Source organism: Dicentrarchus labrax, unplaced genomic scaffold (assembly GCF_905237075.1).
Source record: "Dicentrarchus labrax unplaced genomic scaffold, dlabrax2021, whole genome shotgun sequence".
NCBI lineage: Eukaryota > Metazoa > Chordata > Actinopteri > Moronidae > Dicentrarchus > Dicentrarchus labrax.
The window spans coordinates 23281701-23292640 of record NW_026136719.1 but is presented as its reverse complement, the minus strand read 5'-3'; the positions used below and the strand labels follow the sequence as shown (position 1 = coordinate 23292640).

Here is a 10940-nt window from a genome sequence, read left to right as displayed (position 1 = left end):
TAATGCAATGGTAAAAAAGTTAAATCAACACCTCTCTTAACCAATTTCAAAGCCTGATAACCTTCATCAAGGAGGATCTATTGAAGGACTGTATAAGTTATTGCAAGGTGTACCTAATAAACTGGTAACTGAGTGTTTTGAACATTGGAAAGAAAAGAAAATGTGAAAAGCAGAGCGCAGCAATTCCCAGTGACTATCCTTCTAGTTTGATTTACTGTTTTATTGTTATTATTGTTCATATTTTCCCACACAAACTAACAAAGAAAAAAAACTCGTCTGCATTAGATTAGAGAAAATATTAAAGATCCGTGAGTCTGTCAGTCAGTGACCGTTTAGTGACTCGTGGTCGTGGGCGGCGCTGCAGTTCTCCCGTGCTGATCTAATTACGTCCACTTCCCCTCCACCAATTAGAGAATTACATCACACCTTTAAATGGACTCCTCCTCTTAATCATTAATGATAAGGTGTCATTCCCTCTGACAGCGTCCGGTTGCGTTGTGGCAATTTGACACAGTTCGGAGTTAATCCTTAATGATGCGGCTGGGGCTGCATTTGTTGCAGTGCTTGGTTAGAAATAAATTCGGGAGTTTAGAGAATATTTATCTGCGTGTGAGTCGGTGATGCCCACACATGCTCAGTTACAATCAGACCATTTAGGCCGTTCTCGTATTAAAAAGAGTGATCCAATGAGTGATGCAGATACTGTAGCTGGGATCACCGGTGTGTATTTTGGTCCTTATTTAACGCACTGAGGGGAACGCCCATTGATAGAGCTGATAGAAGAGCTTGTGGCCTACAGGTATTCAAGTGTCAATTTATGGCTGTCAAAGGACGTGATCTCTGATCTGTGCGAGCAGCACAGACTATGTGGCTTAAGCTGAAAACATAAAAGGGAAAGCTTCTCTATTTTTTTTTTATTCCTGTGCGGTTTTAGTGAATGCAATCGAGCATTTAATTGTTACTTCTGTGTATTTATTGTGTTATTTTTCTTTTTCATTGGATTTTTTATTTCACATAATCCTACATTTTAGAAAACATTTTAAGAGCATTTCCTGACCAATTATAATTATATTTCCATATTTTATCTTAGTAGTAACTCCCTGCAACATCTCTCAACAAAAGCTTCTAAATCCTCTTCTTTTATTTTCAAAACCTTTTTGCACCTTCGGTTTTATTTTGTTGCACAAAACTGATGGTTCAAATGCTGAGAGTTTATTTTTAGTAAGAATATTAATTTATAGTGAGAATTGTTTTAGTTCATTTCAATGTGATCTATCTCGTGCGAGCCTTTAGGGGATGAGTTACACAGAGTCCATGCTGTACATTAGCTGCTGCAAACATGAATGGCCTCACAATGATTTTCTGCTATAGAGGGGAGTTAATAGGCCTGCATTCTTGTCTGTAAACGCCATTGTTATTCTGCGCTTATCTCTGTTATCTTAATCTGCTCGCATTGTTTACTTATCTTATTTGAAATAGCTCAATTACAAATCTATTATCTGCCTTTTGTCATTCAAACTTCCGATTAAGACACTGCCAATGTAAACGAAATAAAAAAAAAAACTTTTGTAGAATTGTTTCACAGTAAATAATGCTCCAATATCAAAATACGTCCCATAATCATTTGGTGTTGGTATGGTGTATTGAGTCCAGTTTTGTTAAAATACAGCAAGTGGGAATAAAAGTGCACCAGGATAATTCTATTTGTTTCCAAATGTTTTAGGAATTATAGGTGTTTTCTTGCTATTAAAGACATGTTTCCCTCTTCTGCCTTTTTGTCTAAAATGCCCCCGAAACAGCAAAACTGCATTGAAGAAACAAATGAAATGATCTCACCTGCTTGGCAGGGCAGAGCAGATTTTATAACTAAATAACCTGAAATCTAATTGAGAACACTCCTATAAAAATTACGCATGTGTATCTGAAAAAAACACTGGTCCATCCACAGATTTTCAGTGCATGCATGTCTTTGTTTTGACCTGCACACACAGTGTAAAGAAGGTCAATTCATTTAGTTAATTTAGCCTGAGCTGTCATCCCGGCTGACCCGTTCGCAATAGCGCAATTCACTGAAGGAAAATAAACCGAGGAGGAGAAGTGACCCTTTACGAGCTGCTCTCTGCTCCCTTAACATACGAGGGGCTCTGGTGTGTGTGTGTGTGTGTGTGTGTGTGTGTGTGTGTGTGTGTGTGTGTGTGTGTGTGTGTGTCTATGGAGGGGGGGGGTGTTTAGTTAGTTGGTTTGTTGTGGCTTCAGTCAGTGTAGTATCGCTTGCAGGTGATGCCAGGACTAGATAAGAGGTCGCCGATCTCTCCGTGCTGTCTAGACCAGCTTGTGACTCAACCAGAGTAACTGGACTGAGCGCAATTTACAGCAGATTTTTGCCCCCAAGATAGTAAATGACCACTGGCCGATTCCTGCTGCATAACCGAAGGGGGAAACACCGCAGATGGAGAGGGATGATAAGACAACAGAGGCTCCAAGCTTCAGTTCAGGCAGGCTAACTTGATATAATTTGAACAGGACAAACAACATACTGAGGGCAACTGGAATGAATATTTGTTTTAGTTTTTAAATGCTTTGAATCTGTTGCTCAAATCGGCCCTAGAAGCTTTCTATTTGTTCCCTTAATCAGAAATTACTCGCTGTCAAGAGGAGTAACGATCTGTCGCATCTCTGGGTTTTTGGACAGTAAAGTGGACTTTGTCACTATGAAAAAAGATCTTGCTTTTGCAATGAAAAGATCTCATTTCAGTGCTCAATTATCAAATAAATGGATATTATTATTATATGAGTTATTAAGATATTATCTCGCAAATGTAAAAGCGACTGATATGTAAAAGAAAAATAAAGAAAACTTCGCCTGTACACAGATTGGTCATCAAGACACGTTATGTATTCAGCTTTTTATTTTTTATCAGTTAATAATCCCCTTACGAATCGCTTTCCTAACAATAAATAATATAACAATAATTTACTTTTTGTCCGAGAAGCTCAAACAACCTGTATCCTGCCCTTGAGATAAAGTATTTTACAACACGAATAATTTGCAGATTATCATGCTCTGACCTTAAGACAAAGAGTCAACTGGACTCGACAACGCAATAAATGTATCAAAAATTCGCATGTTGAAGAAACAAGACACAACATGATCACAATGAAATCGCAGAATGTCCATCTGTTTCGACATTGGAAATGTTTCCAATTTGTTTTTGTTTGTTGTATTATATCCACCGGGAGGTCTTCTGTACATCTTTCCCCGTATCAAGTCATGCATCAATTGTTCTGCTTAGGTTTTGTCAATGAAAGCTCCACAAAAAAAACTCGGAGTCAATCGGTGCTTTCTTGGTTCCATCTCCTATATGTCAGAAATGATAAAAAAAAAAAAAAAAAAAAAAAAAACAGTCTCCTCTCTGTAGTTTGGGCGATGTGATGAGCTGGTCACATGCAGGGGACCGGGATCATGCTGCAATTGTCCTTGCAGGAGGGTGTGGGGGGCCGACAGGTCTGAGGGGCCCCCTTTCACGTCTCCACCGGGCTGGGTACCATACTGTTGGGGGTGTCCGGTAACTGAGAGGACAAAGAAGTCACGTCGCTGCCCGAGGAGTTCCCGAGAGAGCCCGATTCAGAGAAAGACACCTGATCAGACAGAAACAATGTGTCAGAATGTGCGAAATATTCAGGTTTTTATTTTGAATGTAGGCCTAACAGAGAGAGAGTACACCAAAATATTTATTTGCATCCGTCTCTGTGCATGCAAAATATGCACGATAGATATGTCAAGTTTTGGTGTGGTGTGTGTGTGTGTGTGTGTGTGTGTGTGTGTGTGTGTGTGTGTGTGTGTGTGTGTGTGTGTGTGTGTGTGTGCACATCTAACTCAGTCTGTCCTGAACACACACACCAGTTGTTGGAAGGCTGGCTGGTCCAGGTCGCTCTGCAGGGCGAACTCACTCAGGGCTTTCCATGGAGGCTGATAGGTCTGAACCTCCACTGGGTTTCCCTGCACGGTGCTCTCATGTCGGATAGGACTCCCGGCCACAAGAGGCGTCCCTGTCAGGCCCTGCAGGTTCTGACAAAATAAAATGAAACAAAAAACGTAAACATCTCATTTGTCTGTGTCGTGCAATAAAGCATCTGTCACCAGTATTTCGCTTTTTAAATAACTGATGAATAAACTGGTCAGTAGGCACACCTACACATGTTTTCAAAAATACTGTTTTGGAATTTGGAATAATCGAGACAAGCACTTTCTTCCCAAAAAGTTTCCTCTTGGGAACTATGGTCTCAGAGGAAGAGATGTTTCATAGATGTGGACCAAGCCTCTTCTCAGAGGATGTTTTTAGCTTTCAGGTCAAGCAATAGAAGCCAAAGCATTAATTATTCATTGACCTAAAGTTTGAATACAGAATAACACTGGAGCCAACTGGAACCGCTGTCTTAGTGTAAGTAAAGTAAAGACTGGAGTTTAGAAAGGAGTCAAATGATGGGCTAGCAGTGAGTCACATCAGTGGTGGAGAAAAGGAGGAGTAGACTATAATCTGTACCTAATCATTAAACATCATTAAACCATAAAGTTATGTTTACATGGCTTGCATCTGTTGGTCGCTTTCTACTACACTGTGCATTAAAAACAGAGTTTATTTCAGCCTCACATTGAGTTCACATTTATCAAGATTTATTTTAATAACAAACAACATGTAATTACAAGAATAAATAATCGTTGATAGTAAGAAAGTGGCCAAACTTACGAAGATGCTTACAGTCTTATCACTGTGTTGCTGTTGCTGAAGCTGCTTCATGAGGATGGACTTTTTCTTGTCTTTGCAGCGCTTGTTCTGGAACCAGACCCGGATCACCCTGGGGCTCAGGCCGGTCATCTCCACCAGCTGCTCCTTCATCAGCGCGTCCGGCCTCGGGTTGGCGTTGTAGCAGGTCCGCAACGTGTGGAGCTGCTTCTCGTTCAGCACCGTCCGGACCCGCGTCGTCTTCTCCGACTGCTTGTGGACGTGGTTCCGATGCGGGGCCTGCCGCACCGTCACCGGGTCTGCTGAGGCCGGAGGAAGGGAAACAAGTCTGTCAGAATCGGTCGTGTAGAGAGTACAAAGGCTTCGGAGAGCCTTTGAAATGTTGATGCGGTTGCTTTGCTGCCCACTGATCTACTAATGTACTGTTTGCCTTTTTATAAATCTTAGATTGTTTGTCTTATATGCAGCAGGACAATAATACTCCTGACATGACTTTTTATCAGATACATGTCTACAACCAGATTGCTACTACAGCTTAAATCAAAGGCAAATTAGTCTTTAAAGAGGAAAAATAAAATAATATGATCAATATTTTGGGAAGCTCATTTTGTTTATTTTACAAAAAATACATTTTGATGTATGTCTTCATCTTTTATGGAAGTGAAAGGGAAATTCTGCTCCATAATATACAGTGAAAGACAGCCGTTTGCGTAAATTTCGACAGCCTAAACATATGATTAAATGCACTGTAAGGCTGCGTTCCGCCATTTAACCACTCAAATCTTTGTCATTGTTGTCTGTTGTCAGCCTATAATAATCCTTAAGCGTATCGCCGTAAAACAAGAGGATATTGTTTCCACCAAATCTATACTCTAACTGAATTAAATAAATAAAAAAATACGCAATTGAAATTTGAAATCCTGCCGGTGACACCGCTGGAGGCCCGTGTGTCACCGCACTGAGCTGTGTAACTTCTTTTGAATTGAGCGCTTTAAGCAGGAAGTTGGTGAACATTATTCACACATTTGCTTTGTTCTCTCTCTGTTGGCAGGCGCCCTCAGGATGACAGCTCTGCACACACACACAAACACACACACACACACACACACACACACACACACACACACACACAGCCACAGTCGCGACTCAAATAGCAGATTATTCAGATAATGGCAACAGAGCAGGTTAGTGCTAATGAGATCAATTATGAAATTAGCCTAAAGAAAGGCGGCAGCACACACTTTACAAACAAACAAACACAAACACACACACACCGAGCCCGACAGCTACATAATAAATAATCTGGATGTTAAAGAAAGTCAAAGAAAAAAATACTAATCCTTCACAATCTTATAATCTTTTTCATTTAGTTTTTCTAAAATTAAGCTTCTTTTTTCAACAAACGTTCACTTTTTATGTGTTAAAATTAGTTGCAAAACAGATCCTTTCTTTCACACATTTCTTTAAACGGCAGACATTTATTTAGGAATAAACTGATTTTATTATGTTCTGGTATTAAACTATTGGCTCAGGTTAAATACATTTAATAAAAATAATAGCCCTAATATAAATAATAATTGTTATTATTATTATCGAAAAAAGAATCGGACCTGTCAGGTGCAGCGGTCTGTTGGAGTGGATGTGTCCGGGGCTGATGGGGCTTCCTGCGGAGCTCCTCTCCAGCAGCAGGCTGTGGTCCGCCCGGCACAGCAGCTCCTCTTCCCGCAGGGAGAACTCGTCCCCCGGCAGCAGCTGCCTGCTGCACACCGAACACCGAAAACACTCGATGTGGTACACGTTATCCCGGGCTCTCATCACCAAATCGCTGCTGCTGAATCCCAGGTTACATTTTGCGCATTTTATTCCAAACAGCCTGGAAAATTGGAAAAAATGTTTAAAAAAATCTAAAAATCTATGTCAAGAAAAACAACCAAAAAAAAAAAAAGCAACGAAAAAAAGTTTCGGCTGATAAGAGTTGTGAGTTGTAGCCTCTAAATTCTCTTTTCTCTTTTTATTTGAATAGATAACAAAATAGTGTGGTGTGTATTTTTTTGCTTTATTTTAAAAAACCTGCCGCTGTGCATTTAACTCGTGTTTTTGTGCATTTTTTCTTTTTATGTCCAAAGTTGTGTTTTTTGAACTAGGTTCGTCTCCTTAACTTTAACTTTACATTTAAAATGTAGAAACATGATTCAGCCTATACGGGCAATATTTCCAAACTCCTACCTTACATAATCTCTTTTGCAATAGGTTTTGCCGTCCCGGACGAAACAAGTGCAGGTCTCATCCAGGTACTGACTGCACTCTGCACACTTCAGACAGGCTGCATGCCACTCCAGGTCGGGAGAGACTCTCAGTATGTACTGGTCATGGATCTGACTTCCACATCCTACACACATCGCGAATCCTGGCTTCTCTGCAAAGACCCCAAACCATTGTAACCACAGACTGAAAATGCAGCCAAATAAACACACAGTCACAAACAACTGCAGCATTTAGTCTTTTTTATTATCAGTTTAAAGTCCAGTCCGTCTGTCTCGGTTTTCTCCTCTTTTTTTTATGTTTTATGTTTTTTGGCAGACTGGACAAGTCTTAATGTTATGTAACAGAGGAACTCTTTTGCCAATATTCGTGAAGCAAAACTAAAACTAAAAAATGCGCAGCATTGGAATAACAAAGAAACAACACTGCACAATATTGCATTAAAAGGAAAATAACTTTAGCAGTCGGTGCATTGCTGAATATATCATATAGCTCCATAATGCCACTGCGACGAAAACAGAAATATGCCACTTAAAACTCAACCAAGCAGTTTAGCTTACTTACTTTTGGAATGATCCCCCATATCACCCAAGAAAGAAGAGCTGAAAATAATATCCACCATACAGGAAGGATAGAGGGGATTGCGGTAGATGCAGAAAAGATGTGAGGAGATGACTGGCCCTTCGGCTGCCTCCCTGATAACGTGTGTCTCTCCGGACTTGGGGGGCGTGCGAGGAAGCTGCAGGGTCCCACACGCTGCTGCTCTGACGTCATGACGTCAACACCAAACTTCTCCAATCGCCCTTATGTCTGTATCTCTCTCCCTCAACCTGTAAAAGAAAAATAATAAATCCAGTCCATATTTATGTGTGACAAAAGAATGCAGATTTCCATATGTTGTTTCTTCGAATAAATATTCAAGGTGAGGGGGAAAAAAATAAACGTTTTTATCATGGAACCATTTCGATCCAGTTTTTAAGATGCACATAAAGTTCATGATGGTGATAATAACCATTATCGTTATCATCGGGACACTAAAACATGCGGTAAATCCTCTGCATCTAAAAATATTTACCACAAAAAAATAAACAAATTAGTGTAGTTAGACTAGATTATATCTAAAGGGTAAATGTTACAATTCTTGGTCGCACAAAGAAGCAAAGACAGATAATTGACAAGAAATATATTATTAGGGTGTTATGGTTCAGATTGTTAAACTGTGCTGCACAGATTCATATAAGAGAGGACTGCTTGTCTTTGTTTTTCATATCGCTTCCTATAAATGTATGTATACTTTGATCTTAGCTCTTCACTAATATATTGGTCAAATATAATCGTCATGATGGGAAATAATATTTTTTGAGAACTCAAGAGTCGCATTGTTGGTCTTTGACTTGCAGGCAAAAACACTGCAGATTGCTGCATTGATCTTTTTTTTTTATTAAAAACATGTAAACCCAAAGGAAAAACATTTGCAGTAGTTTTTTATTTGACATAAATTCAGCAGAATCTGAGGACAGCTGACAACTCTGCCTCTGCCCCGTCCGTGTTGCTCATCTACTCGAGAACAAGGCCATCTATTGGAGGAAAAGCAGAACTACATTTATCACAGAGGGAGGGGGATTCTGTTCTTAGAAATGCTGAGCATACATTAGATTGGACTTTAATTCAATCTATGAATCTATCTATATGATTTCCCACAGATATTGTGTTCCATTTAGATAAAAAGATATTGTTATGAAGAATAAATGCATTAATATGTATTTATAGATCAAAGGTTGGTTCTGTAATTCGATTCACAAACATGATATCATTTTTAAAAAACGTGCATTTCCATTTACAGGGTCGTGTGTTTGAATGTTGAGTGATGAAAAGAAGAAACAATAGGCCTACAGACAGTTGCACAATAGCAGTGTTTGCTGTGTCTCTGTTCAAACACGCTTGTATCTTTTCCTCCTTCATCCTGTAGACCAGAGAACAGAGCCTCTTCTCGCATGTCCTCTCAAGCAATGGCAGCATGGTCCCTATCTGGTCCACATAGAAACAACAGGAAATTGTTTTGTTTGGGTGTTTGCTTGTTTCTCTTTTCAGTATGTCTAGTTTCTTTGTCAATTCTAGATATGGAGTTAAAATGTGGACCAAAATAAGTCAGAACAGAATTCCAAAAGATTCCGTTTTGTTGTTTTTTTCTACATCTCTCTCCTGCCTCATTCCTTCTCTTGCTGCCACAGGTTAAAACAACAGTACCCTTACTGTGCCAGTAGACTGCAAAACATATCTCTTACTTAATGTAAAATAATGTCTCTTATTTTGAAAGGCACAAACCAGATGTGCTCCTCCTAGCTAAAACAGTGGTTTGACTGGTTCAGGCTCCTGACTATTGACCCACAGGCGGACCTGACAAACTCGTCTACTTCAGTATCAGAGGAGTTTGGAGAAGATGGTGAGGAGCAATATGTGATTGTAATTCAGTCGTGGCTGTGTAAAGTGACCACCGTGTTATTGTAGGGTCAAATCCACATCCACAGTTGGGGTTTTGTCCCTCGGCGTTGTCTTAGAGTTGAGTTGAGGTGCAAACTGGTTAATGTGTTGTGCCAGTGAGTTTCTTTACAAAACCGTAAGTCCTATTTATAGTGGGTTCTTTATTGATTTCTCAACTTTCAGAAAAGCAGATTTCAGTTAATTATTATTATTCTCAATCATTATTCAATTATCAATCAACCAGTTATTACTGCTTTAGGCCTACTTATTACTACAAATTAGTCTGCCAATGCTGTGAGGTAGGAATTAAATTAAATTTTTATTTATTTATTTATTTTAATTAAATAAAAATCCTCTTTTATTTATATTTCTACTTTATTAATCAACTTCTTACTACTTATTAAAAGGATATTTAAAAATATTTTGAGGCCTTATTTGGCTTAAGCTAAACCACTTGCTATGTTGGCTGACCACCACATTTTCATGTTGTGCATGTATGTTTGAGGCCACTATGTGCCATCATATCTGCTGTAGAAAATGCTTTTGACCTTTTACACAGCTGGGTTTATTGATACTCGATTAATCTATGAAAGAAGCATGGCCAATGACCTCAATGTTGGCTGTCATGCCAAACTGAACAAGCAGTGAAAGTGACGTCACAGTATTGTAGTAGAAGGTAATATTATTGTTGCTTTTTCTGTGGCTATAATATTCTCCACAGTCTCCTCCAGAGCACCTTGGTCTTTGCAGAGCACAGCAACAACAAACTGACCCCTATTGCACTGAATGCTATCACTGCTGCCAGCAAGGAGGGAGGAGAAGTACTGTATTATGCCTGATAGCTGGACGCAAATCTGTAAAGGTAAACCTGCAGTAGTGTAACAGAACCTAAAACAGCAGGAATACAAAAAATACCTACAGCTGTCGGTTTAAACTGGTCCGTGCTTATTCAGGGGCAGTGGTCATTTACAAAGACATGCTAACTGTACATCCGGTATCTGCTGTATCTTTGTTTGTTTGTCAGGAATAGCTTACAGAAACTCTGTTTGATGATGAGTAATCCAACATTGCAAAAATGAAGCGACCTAGCAGACCATTCGAGATTGCCCAAACAAAAAGTCATACACACGCTATGATGCTGACATGAAGGTAGTGAGCTTGGTTAGGATGCATGAACTTCATCACTTCACTGAGGTAATTTGTAAAACAGCAGGATATTTTTTTGGGAAAGGTGGCCAAGGACATCAGTGAGGTCAAAGAAGAGGATACTAGTGCCACAATATGGTAGTATGTAGTAGTATGGTAAGGTAATTTATGTATTTTTCAGTGCTGATTTTTGTCAGAAAAGGATTATAATTAATGATATGGAAATGTTGTTGTTATAGTTTATTTTGTATGTTGTCATTCAAATACAATGTGTTATTATCATTTAGTACAGACTGAATACCTCTC

At 39.3% G+C, this 10940-nt stretch overlaps 1 protein-coding gene across 6 annotated transcripts; it reads right to left on the bottom strand.

The window, feature by feature from the left end:
• Window positions 1-2891: 2891 nt before the first annotated feature.
• On the bottom strand, window positions 2892-7717 carry isl2b (ISL LIM homeobox 2b). 6 transcript variants are annotated; one of them, XM_051379430.1, is made up of 6 exons: window positions 7572-7717; window positions 6972-7161; window positions 6356-6618; window positions 4749-5047; window positions 3902-4069; window positions 2892-3639 (listed from the first exon to the last, which is right to left on the bottom strand). In XM_051379430.1, the coding sequence occupies exons 1-6, from the start codon at window positions 7627-7629 to the stop codon at window positions 3523-3525; spliced, it is 1095 nt and encodes a 364-aa protein (XP_051235390.1). In that variant the 5' UTR covers window positions 7630-7717; the 3' UTR covers window positions 2892-3522. The 6 variants fall into 6 exon arrangements, with proteins under 6 accessions (XP_051235390.1, XP_051235394.1, XP_051235392.1 ...); XM_051379434.1 differs by having other exon boundaries at window positions 3952-4069; XM_051379432.1 differs by having other exon boundaries at window positions 4761-5047.
• Between the last annotated feature and the right edge of the window lie 3223 nt (window positions 7718-10940).